The sequence below is a fragment of the Trichosurus vulpecula genome, chromosome 9, assembly GCF_011100635.1.
Source record: "Trichosurus vulpecula isolate mTriVul1 chromosome 9, mTriVul1.pri, whole genome shotgun sequence".
Classification (NCBI taxonomy): domain Eukaryota; kingdom Metazoa; phylum Chordata; class Mammalia; order Diprotodontia; family Phalangeridae; genus Trichosurus; species Trichosurus vulpecula.
Window position 1 is genome coordinate 42,559,585 of NC_050581.1, and position 14,258 is coordinate 42,573,842.

Genomic DNA, 14,258 nt, shown 5'->3' on the forward strand with positions numbered 1-14,258 from the left:
GCAGCATCAGGCCAGACATGTGCAGGGTCAGGCTCCAGAGCTGGGCAACCCTTTTCATGGCGGTGCTAATGGACTCAAACCATGGCCCTGGAGGGAAAGAAGCCAATGGAACTCCGTGTCCAGAATAGAATTTCCCTCCAGAATAAGCTGTTTTTCTTCCGTCAACAAAGAAAACCCAAGTTAATATTGAGAAAGGTCATTTGTCTCACTGGCTTGGTGCTTAATTGTATGCTGCCTAATAATCGATTCTGTATTGTCAACTCATATCATTTTACTCTTCACATGCATAGACCTCGTCTCCACAGCTGGACTGTAAGTTGTCTGGTAATAGGGCTGTGAAATCTCCTTTTGCATTTCCTCCACAGTGTCCAGTATAGAGTTGGATACAAAAGCAGGTATTTGGTGAAATGTTTACATGTTTACTGAAAGAACCAACACGTAAAACTCAGAAAGCTCAAACGTAAGCTTGGCTCCTAGTCTTTCTCTTGCACACCTTGGGCATCCCTTGCTCAAACTGTCTCTCTCGGAAAATAAATATTTTTTTCTCCATCTTAGAGAAGATATTCCCTGGTTTTGGGGTCAGCAATATAATTCAAAGTCTGCATCCCTAAGTAATTGGAAGGAAGCTCTCTTTGTTTCTGGATATCAATATAATCTTCATCCAAAACAATATTTACTGAGAAACAATGTTTTCTACATTTCTTTCCAAGAACACACAGTTTCACCAAATGCACAACTGGCTCGACTAATTGCTGGAAGTTAAGCACTGTCAAACATTCCTTAGCAATAGGGCATAAGCCTTGGGTGGTTGTTATCTCTGGAGGAAGTTGTGGAGTGGGTCTGGATAAGAATGTGCCATTATGTCCCTCTTACACTAATAATTATGATGATGACGATGATAGCTAGCATTTATATAGTACTCTTACAAATACTATCTCATTTCACTCTCACAACAACCCTGGGAGGTGAGCTTTTACTCCCATTTTATAGAAAACTGAGGCAGACAGAACTTAAATGACTTGCCCAGGCTCAGACAGTTAGTTCTGAGACAAGATATGAACTTGGGTCTTCCTGATTCTAGGTCCAACATTCTATCTACTGTGCCATCTAGCTGCTGTAGCATTTAGGAGCTCTTACAGTCAGTCAAGAAACATTTATTAAACACCTACTATGTGCCAGGCACTGGGATAAGCACTTATCTAGACAAGTGAACACGTGCAGTTTTCCTTCTGCCCTCATGGGCGCTAATTTCCATGGGAACCAGGAGTTAGTGATACATTCTGTTTCATCCTCAAGATGCTGATTCAACTTTCACCCGGATCCTGAGATTTCTCCTGGCTCGATGCCAGGAAGAGTTCACAAAGACTGTTTGGTGTCTGAGCTGAACTTTGGGCTATCTAGGGCCGTGTTCTGGTATTTGAAATGCTTCAAATCTGGAACCCCAAATGTGGCATTTTCAAATCAAAGCTTTACAACCCAAAGGACAGACCCTCAGCAGCCTGGGTACAATGGCGCCAAGTTTACTAACCCATCATTTTGTGTCCTTTCCACCTGTCCACCTGCTGCCTTCTTCTCATCCTCAATTACTTTGCCCATTCCCTGCTTCCTCCCAGTATCCTATTCTTGACAGTCCCTGCTCATGTGAACCAATACAAGGTGCATTAACACCTTAACATGACTTAAAGATGTGTACGGTATTATAGCTGGAGCTTTTAAGAAGTGGGGACAACCATTTCAAAACAAAAAAAAAGAATTTTTTTTACTGCAAATTATTTGCAAATGTTCATGTTTCCAGTGTATTCGTTACAAAAAGATACCCAAGAAAAACTTGGTTTATCCAACTTTAAGGAATTATATAATTTACAAAAAAATAAATATTTTTTCCCATCTCAGAGAAGACACTTCTCTGGTTTGGGGATCAGCAACATAATTCAAAGTCTGCATCTCTGAGTAAGTGGAAGGAAGCTCTCTTTGCTTTTGGATACCATTGTAATCTCCTTCTGAGACAATATACACTGAGGAACCATGTTTTCTCCATTTCTTCCCAGGAACACACAGGATAGCCAAATGTACAATCAGCTCAGTCACCTGTTGGGAGTTGAGCACTGTCAAATATTTCTTAGCCAAAGGGTACAAGTCTGAGGTGGTTGTTAATTGTGGGTGGGTGTGGATAAGAATCTGAGACTGAAAGTCAGGATTTCCATCCCCACCTCCATCAATAGGATCCTAGATTTCTGGGGTCAGGAATTCAGAATTTAAAACAATGCTTGTAATAATCAACTGGGTCCTTATTCTTAAGAACTGAAAATATTTGGGACATCCACAATCCTCTTCTCTCTGAGCATTTCATAACCATAAATTTGTCCTCACACATTTCAGTGATGTAGATACCTAGAGTGTTATAACCATTTTGGAGATGGAGAAAAGGAGGTAGGGAAATGAAAAAAGGATAGAGGACTCAATGAGTTCCCCAAGGCAGAAAAGCCAACAATAAAAACCCTCAGAGCTCTGGTTATTTTTGCACCCTTGCCCTTCTAGCCGTGAAAAATCAACAACTTCTACCACGTTTCTTGGATGCACAGTGAGGTGGCAGGGTCAATTTGGCTGCCTCTAGCTTCTGGAAGAAGTCCTCTCAATACCAGTACACTTCAGGAGGTGTCCCATGAGTGCAATCTCTGAAGTATAAATGCATGAGAGTATAGACAGTGAAGTGAGTCCTAGGGACAGAGAAGGTTAAGAAAGAAAAACCCTCTCACTTCCCTGGAAACTGTCAGCCATTCTGTACGGCACTACAACATGGTAAGTACAGTATAATCAAGTACAGTAATTAAAATCCTCACCAAAAAACTGCAAATCAGAACAATCTAGCACGGTGGAGACACAGCAAGGGGGGAATTAAATCAACAACCTAAGTGAGGATATGGAAGCAAGGAAGCTTCTTGGAAAAGTCAGAAACTTAGGACTTGAGATCTTGAAAATATCTGAGGCAGTCTATCGGATTTGGTCATTAGCTAGCTAACTATGTGCAATAAACTTCTCCTGAAGACCAACGTTCAGAAGAGGTCCTCTGAAAAGAGTAGCAACCATGTGGAAAGTTGTACTCCATGGAGCACACGTATGCAGAGAGGTGTATGGGGGAACACTAGAGGCTGGGGACCAGGCGGGAAGAATTTATGGATGTGAGGACGTGTGTGCATCTGAAGGGAGGGGGGCAAGAAGGTAGATGTAGCATCTGTCCCTCGTTCACCACAGAATCCGAGAGGGTGACGGGTAGAGACAGAGTGAGGTGGCTGCTGCTGTTTTTGGTTTGCGGAGCAGAAGAAAAGGAGTTACAGGAGGCTTGCTGGATCTTCTCTGTGTCTAATGCACATCAGCAGTTCAGTTATGCCTGGAGGAGGAAACCTCAGCCCTCACACCAAGCCTGCATCTTTAGCCATGTTGTAGAAAATGCCTTTCTTCTGCAGGAGGACGGAAGGTGAACCACACTCCACCATTTCTCCTTTGTCCAGGACAATCACCCTGGGGTGGGGGAAAAAAAAACATAAAAGTCAGAGAGGGAGAATCAGACTCATGGAGTTGCTTCATGACGGTGTTATCTCAAAGTAAAGGAGAGAAGGAAAGGAATGCACATGTGTACAGTACCGACCATGTGCCAGACACTGGGCTAAGCTCTTTTACAAACATCCTCTCACAACCCTGAGAGGTAGGTGCCTTATGATCCCCATTTTACAGTCAGGGAAACTGAGGCAATCAGAGGTTAAATGACTTGCTCAGGGTCACAGAGTAAGTGTCTCAGGCTAGATTTGGATCCTGGTCTTCCTGATTCCAGGCCCAAGGTCTAGTCACAGTGCTACCTGCTTCTCCAAGTGAAAAAGCCAATGACCTTCCTGAGGAGAAAGACTATAAGAAGGAAGTTATATCAGTGACATAGGTGAGGACAGAGAAGCAAAGAAACTTCCCAGGAAAGCCAGAAAATTTGGACTTCAGATTTTGGAAAGATCCGAGGCAGTCTATTGGATATAGTCACTAACTCCTGAAGACCAACTTTCAAAAGAATTCATTAGCTGCTGCTGGCCCTTTAGGTACCCAGAGAAAAAGGCAGGCTTTACCTTGTGTAGTCCAGGATTGTATTGAGCCGGTGAGCTATGGTGAGGACGGTGCAATCATCAAACTGTGTTCGGATTGTAGACTGAATGAGGTTGTCTGTTTCCAGGTCTACGGCGGCAGTAGCCTCGTCCAGCACCAAGATCTTGGTTTTCCTCAGCAAAGCCCGTGCCAAGCACACAAGCTGGCGCTGCCCAACGCTATACCCCACAGGGAAGGAGAAAGAAGAGAAGAGAGAAAGAGAGGGGAGGGAGGAAATAAAGGGGTGAAGAAGAGGAAAGGAGGGGAGAGAAGGACAGGGAGAGGGGGAGGAGGAGGAAGAGGGAGGGGGGAGGGAGAGAAAGAGGGGGAGAGGGAGAGGGGGACAGGGAGAGAGAGAGATTAGAAAATAACAACCTGACATACACGCACTAGCCAATACAGACCTTGATGCAGACAGAGAAAAAAAAGAACTTTTTTCTCACTTATTCCAGAGAAAGAGAACCTTGTTGGTGAATGAACCCATGCTATTTCCTTATGCTCAGCTCACTTTCAATGAGATTTTAAAAACATGTTCCATTTTAATAAACCAATAAACATTTATTCAGCACTTACGTGCCAGGCACACTTTAATGTAATGTAATATCAGCTTCAATATCCTTTCCTACAGAAAAGAGAGATACTTTTACTACAAATTAATAATATAATATTTATTATCTGTATATATAGTAGTAGGAGTGTCTACCAGAGTCCCCAAACATATGGGATGGGCAAATGCTTTTCCTTAGAAGGCACTGAAACAGTCCTCAAGGCTTAGTTGGCTCAGGGGACTCATGCTCAGGCTACTGACAAACCTTCCTAGTGGCCTGAGTATAAAAAGCCACGGAGAGCTAATTCATCTACGCTTTGAGGCCCAAACCTGCAGCATGACCAACATCAGATAACCAAACCAGGAAAACTATGTTTAATGGACTGTCTCCTCAATGACTGTCTTTTCCCTACTCTGAAGGTCCTTTCCCCTACAATGATAACCTCCTTTTGCTAACTGGTTAGATTATACTACTGGGTGTCTCAGGTTCACTCCAATCTCAAACCTGAATTGATCAGTTCTGGTACGTTACTCTGTGTTTCTAAGAGAAAACAGAATCTTCAGAGACTGGAAATTCAACTGACAATTTGGAAGTATAACCTGTCTTGTTTAGAGAGAGACTGAGAGACAGAGAGATAGAGAATGAAAAGAACTTCACCTTGAAAATTCTTTTAACTCTTATCTTACAAGGAAGCATTAAAAAGAGAATTCTCTAGAGACCTGGGACGAGCTATTCCCTTAAGAGAGCTGAACGGCGGGACTGTTTCCAGAACTGAGGAAAAGTCAGCAATAGAGATGATTAAGGGTAACTTTTTGTTCATTGCACAGCTAATAAATAAATAGTATAGTCAGTGTTGTTGTTCTGTTGTTTCTGACTCTTTGTGAGGCCATGTGGGGTTTTCTTGGCAGAGATACTGAAGTGGTTTACCATTTCCTTCACTAGTTCATTTTACAGATGAGGAAACAGGCAAACAGGCTTAAGTGACTTGCCCAGGGTCACACAGGTAGTAAGTGTCTGGGGTCAGATTTGAACTCAGGAAGAGGGGTCTTCCTGACTTGAGGCCCAGCACTCTATCAACCGTGTCACCTAGCTGCCCCTAGTACAGACAATAATTGATGTCTATTTAAGCCTAGGAGATTAGGTTTGATACGTACACACACACATACACGTGAGTGAGTAAATACAGGAAAGGAGGTCTTGTTTATTTGATAAATACTATTTAATAGATTGAGGTGGGTGCTTATCACTAATTGTATAATTAATGAGAAAGATGTTTCAATTTTAGTAATTAATGTAGAAATACAGAATATATCCTTCGACCACCTGAGAATCCAGGATGACTGAATAGGAAAATAGGCCAGTAACAATTAAAAAGAGGGATGGCCTCCTCACCCAGGCTACACTTGTGCAATCCTAATAACGGCTGAATTTAAATGTTTTACTGATGCTTTTTATTTTCTCCCTGTTTCCCTACCCCCATGCCAACAGAATCCTTGTCTAGGACATAAATCAACAACCTTGCTGGCCAAGCCTGAGAATGCTTCCTTCTGCACTTAGAGTATATACACAGTACATCTCTGCTGAGAAGAGGCAGCCACGGTTCACTGTCAATACTCATAAATGTTCTCCCAGTACTGTTAATCCTCTACTTTACTAAATTAATTGTTCTGATTCAGCTTACTTTATCCTGCATTGGTTCATAAGTCTTCTCAAGTCTCTGAATTCTTCGCTGTTTCTTACAGCACAATGCTAATAATCTATTGTGTTCATATACCATAACATGTCCAACCATTCCCCAACTGACAGGCACTGCAGTCCTTTGACATCACAAAAAAGTATTGCCATAAATACTTTTGACCCCTCTGGAATGGATGCCTAGTGGTGGTGTACTACTTGGGCTTTCAATCCCCATTTAACAGAGAGGAAAAGTGAAGTAAGCCTGGAGAAGTTAAATGAGGCTGTGAGAAGTAATTAGTTTAAAGAGCCAAGATTAGAATCAAAATTTCCCATTTACTCACAGTGCCTCTGGGCTGGTCCTTATCTGAACAAACAGGAGTTTGCTTTGTCTAGCAAACTTAGAGAACTGGAATTATCTGGCTACCTGTGGTTTTATTAGCAGCTCTATAAAGCATTCCACCCTTCTTTTGGGGGTGGGGGAGGGAGAGGAAGGATCCCCTTGGTGTCAAGCTGCTCTATGATGTTCTGTGCTAGAATGACCAATATTGACCCTGCAGAGCAGAGGGTAAAACACACTTTCCTCTTCTCAGAAGAGGTAGAAAACCACAAGTCCAGAAGGTTGCCTATGTTGTCAGACTCTGCTGAAATATTTTTCTTTGGTACAAGACCGGATCAATGAAGGGGGAGAAAGGGCAGTAAATCAGGGAATGGTTGGTGTAAAAAAAGTCATTAATATGATAAAAAAAAAAAACTCTCGTTAAGAACTGAAGTTGGTAGGGGACTCTTGGCCCAGAGTCAGAGCTTAATTTTTTTGTCTAAGTGGAAGAACACCAGGGCCAGGCATTCTGGGTTCCAGAGCACAGCCACCATTTTGTCCCAATCCTGAAACACAAGAGCAAGAGTGGTAGTGACGGTATACATGCTAGGGCAGGTAGGAAGGAGAGGAGGAGTCCACTGCTTCCATCCTGAGCCATCATAATCTCTTTACCTATGGAAGAGTTGGGATCTGCAAAAAACAATGTCTCTGAGGACAATCTGAATCCCCAGCTAGGATCTGAGCTCCACATTTCGTTTGATTAATATAAGTCTTCCTGCAATGATCCCTAACACAACCATCCCCCAAAACCTATACCAGGATTCAACCTCAAGACAGTTAAACTGCTCTGGTCATTAATCTAATCCAAGCCAGAGGACATCAGCACTCAAAAGTGAGGAAGACCCTCCTTATACAAGCTTGTCCATCCCCTACCCAAACAAGCTTTTTAAATGGCTAATTTATTTGGTTCTACTTTGTTAAATAGTAAGTGTTTTATATATGATTTTACTCTTTATTTTGTATGCTTATCTTTTGTTATTGTTAACAGTGTTTGAAATTTATAATTTTAAAATGTGGTTTTGGGTTGTTTGTTTGTTGGGGTTTTGGGGTGTGTGTGTGTGTGTGTGTGTGTGTGTGTGTACATGTTTTTTTAACAGGGAGGAGTAAGCCCTCTGACCCTACCTCAGATTCTCCCCTCCTTCTGCACACTCATGATTCAGTTTATCAGGAAGAGCTGACACGAAGTTCTTCAAGTGAGCCAGTTCCAAAGACGTCCAGATTTCCTCATCTGAGTACTGGTCAAATGGATCCAAGTTCATGCGCAGGGAGCCGGAAAACAAGACTGGATCCTATTCAGAAGAAAGTTCGGAATGTACTGTGACTCAAGGCAGAGAAGATATTAGAGGAGCTGACCTTTAGGCCCAGTGAAGTAATTCCCTTTATCATTAGCTAAAAGATAGGCTTCATTCCCTTTTCAAAGACAGATCTAATTTTCCATGTAAGGAAACTGAGGCACAGAATGGTTAAATAACTTCCCAGAGTCACCCAGGTAGTAAATGTCAGAGGTGGGATTTGAACCCAAGGGCCTAGAGAACAAGATAAACTTTTTGTGCTCTTTACCATGTATGTAAAAATAGCCCTAACTCTTGGGAAATCCAGAATGATGCACATCCAATAATCCCTTGTTTTAGCTTCCAAATGAAGAGGTTATATAGGGAAAGAACAGATCAGAGGCTGTTCTTTACCATCCTAGCACTAAGAGCTCCAGGGTTTCCAAAGGCTGAGTTGGAAGTATAAGGAAGGAGTGATGTAGGCCACAAAAAACTGCACATATTCACATTCCACATCTGAGCCAGCCCATTTATGGTATTTAGGGATAGTGCCATGGAGAGTAATAACAGCTCCCATCTATCAAGCACTTCACAGTTTACAAAATGCTTTCCTCACAACAATCTGGGGAGGTAGGGAGAGCAAGTACTATTACCCCATTTTAGAAATGAAGAAGCTGAGGGCCCAGAAGCAAGAAACAAGTTTTGTAACCCATACAGGAATTTACAAACGTGTGCTGCTGCTCACATAAATAGTGTGCCAGGGTCTCACAGAAAGCAAGTGAGAGAGTTACAACTGAAACCCAGGTCCTACGGTTCCAAGCCCAGAGCTCTTCTCACTGCTCTCCAATGGCAAACATTCCAACAGGAAGCCAAAGAGCAAATAAATTTCCTTTATGGTTCCTGCTAGAGGATGTCTGGCCTGAAAATGCCATCTATCCCCACCATTTACCATTCCTCTTACCCCTGATCAGCTTAAAGGTACCCTTTGACTTCCTACCCAAAAGATATCCCAGGCATCAGATAATTTCTTTCTTTCTTTCTTACACATCATTAGCTACAGTTGAGCTCCCATATACCCTTGTGTCTGCAGGAGGTTAACCTAGGATGCTAATGATAAACAGCAAATTTAGGAACTTATTTTGAGCCCAAACCTGGCAACTATTTCTGAATCCAGACCTGGCTGGGGCCTAGGATCATCTAGCCAATGATAACAGTTTCTCAACCAGCTCCTTTAAAAAAAAAAACCTTCCCTAGACAGAGGAAGCTCCTAATACCTCAAACAGGATTGTAGTTCCTGTAGGAATAAATAAATCCATATAAGTCTGGCTTTAAGGCCCTCTTCCATTTGACCTGGAACTTGTTTCCCACTACTCTCCTACATAACCTCCTCCAATTCCAGACAAACCGTCTTAATCAAGACAGACTATGCTAGCTTTGGCCAATGGAAACTACTGTGGCATAATGAGGTTTTTTTTTATTTTTAATTTTTTTATTTTTATTTTTAGTGTATCTTTTTTTTATTTTAATTTAAATTTATTTATTTAACATATTTAGTTTTTAGCATTGATTTTCACAATAGTTTGAATTACAAATTTTCTCTCCATTTCTACCCTCCCCCCCACTCCAAGATGGCATATATTCTAGTTGCCCTGTTCCCCAGTCAGCCCTCCCCTCTATAACCCCTCTCCCCTCTCATCCCCTTGTCCCTTCCTTTCTTGTAGGGCAAGATAAATTTCTACACCCCATTGCCTGTGTATCTTATTTTCTTGTTGCATGCAAAAACTTTTTTTTTTGTTTTTGAACATCTATTTTTAAAACTTTGAGTTCCAAATTCTCTCCCCTCTTCCCTTCCCACCCACCCTCCCTAAGAAGTCAAGCAATTCAACCTAGGCCACTTGTGTATCATTATATATAACCCTTCCACAATACTCATGTTGTGAAAGACTAACTATATTTTGCTCCTTCCCAACCCACCCCCCTTTATTGAATTTTCTCCCTTGACCCTGTCCCCTTTCCAAAGTGTTTGTTTTTGATTACCTCCACCCCCATCTGCCCTCCCCTCCATCATCTCCCCCCCTTTTATTTTTTTTTTATCTTCCTCCCTCTTCTTTCCTGTGGGGTAATATACCCAATTGAGTATGCATGGTATTCCCTCCTCAGGCCAAATCTGATGAGAGCAAGGTTCACTCATTCCCCCCTCACCTGCCCTCTCCCCTCCTCCCACAGAACTGCTTCCTCTTGCCACCTCTATGTGAGATAATCCACCCCATTCTATCTCTCCCTATTTCCCTCTCTCAGAGCATAATGGGTTTTAAATGAAGTTTAATTTCTAGAAATGAAATTATATTTAAAATCTTAAAATGACAGTTTATACGCAAACATCAATTTAGAAAGTGCTATTTCAACTTATATGAAATAGAGTGTGGAGACTTGATGATAAAAGACCCCATTCCTAGTAAATCATACAAAACATGCAAAGATCATATTTATCTGAGAAAAACTTCATATAAATACATGTCAACAATAAAAAATCAATTGAGATCACAGTCTGAAAACTTGATGGGGATGCTACAGAAGGAATTCTTATAATGGGTAGGAAGGTATAATTAGATGACCTCTAAGATTTCACTTCCAACTCTGTATGATCAAATTCATCCGAGATATTAAAATAAAAAAACCAGTGATTTTAAAAGTCAACCCTTCAGCAACATAAGCTATTCAAAAGTTGCCTTCTTCCCTCTCCCAGCCTTGTACCTGAGGGATAATGGTGATCTTGAACCTAAGGTGATGCAGCCCAATCTTGGCAATATTGACACCATCAATGACGATCTCTCCTTCTGCAGACTCGTTGATACGAAATAAACCCAGGGTGAGTGATGACTTGCCTGCTCCAGTCCGACCTACAATCCCAACCTGTTGGATAAGACCATATGGAGATGCCTGAATGTTGCGCTCCCTGGGGACCCTACAAGAATGACTCCAATCCCTCCTCTAGTCCTGTTCCAAATGTATTCACTGACAGCCATTTCAGTCATCAACCTAGTGCTATACCCACAACAACAGTGTCCCCTTCCCCTCTCAAAGCTTCCCAGAGACAGCTTCAAGGCATGCATTCTCTTCTTCCAGAAATGGCTAAGGAACAAGAGGTCATCTTGGAATCTGCTTTTGTAAAACATTGCCTAGAATGACAACGGTACTATCTACATCTTCCTAGGCCAAAGCTGAGCCACTCTGGTTTCCACAAGTATGGCAAAGAAGGCCACTCAATCAATGGGAAGCTGAGAGAATAGTGACTTTAGCTCGTTCCATCTGCCTGGCTACAGGGGCCTTTTAGCCGACATTTTTAGGATCTCACCCACATCTATGTTGTGTTGAAGAGGCAGCTTAAAAGCTGGAGAAACAACTCATGCAGGTCAGGAAGAGAAAGCTCAAGGTCCAGGTGGAGGGAAGGTACCTACCTTCTCTCCTCCTTCAATGGTAATATTGATACGTTTCAGGACTAAGTCTAAGTCTTCCCGATAACGTAAACTGAAGTCTCGGAATTCCACTCGGCCCTGCTGTGGCCAGTTGCTGGGAGGGGCCGTTTCTTCAATAGACCATGGAGCCTGAAATCATAGCCAGGAAAGATGATCAGGGGGGAGATCAATTCAATTCAGCAAGCATTTGTTAAGTGTTGACTTTGTTCCTGAAATTCTGCTAGGTACGAAGGGGACAATGACAAAAGAGAAACAGTCTCTTCCCTCAAGGAGGGACATAATATACAAATAGGTATATACAAAAGGTATATAAGCTAAATACAAAGTAATTAAGTGGTTGAAGGAGGAGCACTAACAATTTGGAAGCATCAGGAAAGGCCTTGTATAAGAGGTGATGTTTGAGGTGAAACCTAAAGGAAGCTAGAGATTCCTTGGGTATCCATGAGGAAGGTGAGCCACACTCCCTTTCCCAGGCCTGAATACCATGAACTTCCGAGAGACTTCTGACTAAAGGCAGCAGTCAAGGACTCCAAAGCCTCCCAAAAGTTCCATATTTCCATCTCTACCAGAGAAACCTTCCAATCAGTGGGTTAGTGGGTTCCATTCATCTTGCTTCCTTCCCCATCCACTGTCCCATGGAGTGACACTACTTTCTAGGGCAGGGGCATCAGATTTCTGCAGGTCACATATTGACTTAGAAAACTACAAATTAATATCACCTACATTGTAGTCCATTTTTTATGTGTTTTGTTAGACATTTCCCAACTCTTTGGGAAGCGAGTTGGACACCTCTACCCTGGAAGATGCCACAAATAGAGCTTCTGTTGACATAAACTTAGAGAAACTCAGAGCTGGAAGAGCTTTTAGAGATGCAATCATAGCATCAGATCATAAGACCTGGAAGGAGAAGAGACCTCAGAGATCATAATACCCTCTTTTTATGGAGGAGGAAACTAGATCCCAGAGAGGTTGAGTAACTTGTCCTCAGTCATGTAAGTAGTAAGTGAGAGAGCCAGTATCTGAATTCAGATCATGTGACTCCCAGTTCAATACAGTTATCGTTGTACCATATGACTCTAAAATGTTGGGTTTTGGGGGGGGGGGCGGGGTTACTTCTCTTAGCAGTTTGAGACTAATAGGAAGGGCACACAAAAGACCTTTGTGCTCCAATGCTGAAAGAAGCCTCCCTACGAGTGTGGCTCATTAATAGAGCTAAGGGGGGCAAATTTATGCTTTTACTCTGCCTTGGCCACACTAGGCACTCAATTAATCTTTGCTGAGCTACAATGAACAAGGGAAAGTGCAGCTCGTTGCTGCTGCTAAGATGAATGCAGCCCAGGAAACTTCTGAGTCTTAAGAAAAGAACAAATTGGGGCAACTCAACTTGGTGCTACAACTAACATCTCATATATCCAAAGACCTTGTAACTGGATTTTCTAGGCAATAAAATATTGCCATTTAGACCCTTAAGTTTGTTTTTCTTTTTACTTCTTGGAGATCTTTCTTATTTAAGCCACATAAAGAACACTTAATTTAACCATTCTGGATGACTCAGGGTAATTAATAACTCTGAACATCAATTGTGCTTAAATTTTGTTGAAACAGAATACAGTGATCTCTTCAGGGACTCTTGAGAGGTATAGGATTGTTTAATTCTTTTACTAAAAGCCCCCTCCCCCCAGGCTTCTGTGCTTTTTAAGTCCTTGTTTCTCTTAAGGGGAACAGTAAAAAAGTATGCTTATACTTCTTCCTGTTATTTTCATGCCTACTTTTAAAATGTTTTTAATGTGCTAGGTTGGCACAACAGAGATTCATCTTTCTGAGTTCAAATCTGGCCTTGGATACTTACTAGCTATGTGACCCTGGGCAAGTCACTTAACCTCGATGCCTCAGTTTCCTCAACTGCAAAATGAGCCAGAAAAGGCCAACCACTCCAGTTATCTTTGCCAAGGAAACCCCAAATGAGGTCAAGAAGAGATAGGACTAAAATGACTAACAACAACAAACGTGCTATGAGCTGGAAAACCAAATAATTGGGTATTAGAACAATATCTCAATTAAAAGTAAGTAGGAGATTTTTCTCACAAGAGAGAGTCTCTCAGGCCTTTGTGGTCATTCAGTTGTTCAATTGCGTCTAATTCTCCGTGACTCCGTGGACCACAGCACACCAATATTGTCCAAGGGGTTTTCTTGGCAAAGATACTGGAGTGGTTTGCCTTTTCCTTCTCCAGTGGATTAAAGCAAACAGAGGTTAAATGACTTGCCCAGGGTCACACAGCTACTAAGGGTCTGAGGCTGGAGTTGAACTCAGGTCTTCATGACTCCAAGTCCAGCACAACTGCCCACTATACCACCTAGCTGCCTGTAGTTACCATACCAGAGTGTGGCTAAATGGTGGCCGATGACAACGAAGTCATTTAGAAAGACATTTAACTTGTACTTCTTTGTGCTTCCTAAACCTCCTTCTATATTACTTCTTGACTGGCTTACCAAAGATTTACAGATTTAAAGCTGGAAGAGATCTTATTGGGTGTCTAATCCAACCCTCTCATTTTACAGATGAGGAAACTGGGGCTGAGAGAGTCCAGTGACTTGTCCAAGGTCTTATATTTGGTTTCCCAAAATCAAATTCATCAAGTACGAGATGGTAGAGGTACAGCTAGGCGACAGTCAATCCGAAAAGGCAGGGGGGCAGGGAGGGATTTTTGGTAGAATCCAAAGCTCAACATGGGTCAACAGTCTAGACTGATACGGCAGTAAAAAAAAAACTACTAATACAATCTTG

At 42.0% G+C, this 14,258-nt stretch overlaps 1 protein-coding gene across 1 annotated transcript in view; it reads right to left on the minus strand.

Annotated features, from left to right (window-relative positions):
* Positions 1-1,732: 1,732 nt before the first annotated feature.
* Positions 1,733-14,258, minus strand: part of ABCC1 (ATP binding cassette subfamily C member 1) — a 139,959-nt gene continuing 127,433 nt past the window's right edge. The window contains exons 27-31 of the mRNA XM_036739146.1: positions 11,456-11,602; positions 10,752-10,910; positions 7,849-8,015; positions 4,110-4,304; positions 1,733-3,519 (exon numbers count right to left, since the gene is read on the minus strand). Coding sequence (XP_036595041.1) covers positions 3,411-3,519; positions 4,110-4,304; positions 7,849-8,015; positions 10,752-10,910; positions 11,456-11,602 — 777 coding nt within the window. The 3' untranslated portion in view covers positions 1,733-3,410. The remainder of the gene's footprint in view (positions 3,520-4,109; positions 4,305-7,848; positions 8,016-10,751; positions 10,911-11,455; positions 11,603-14,258) is intronic.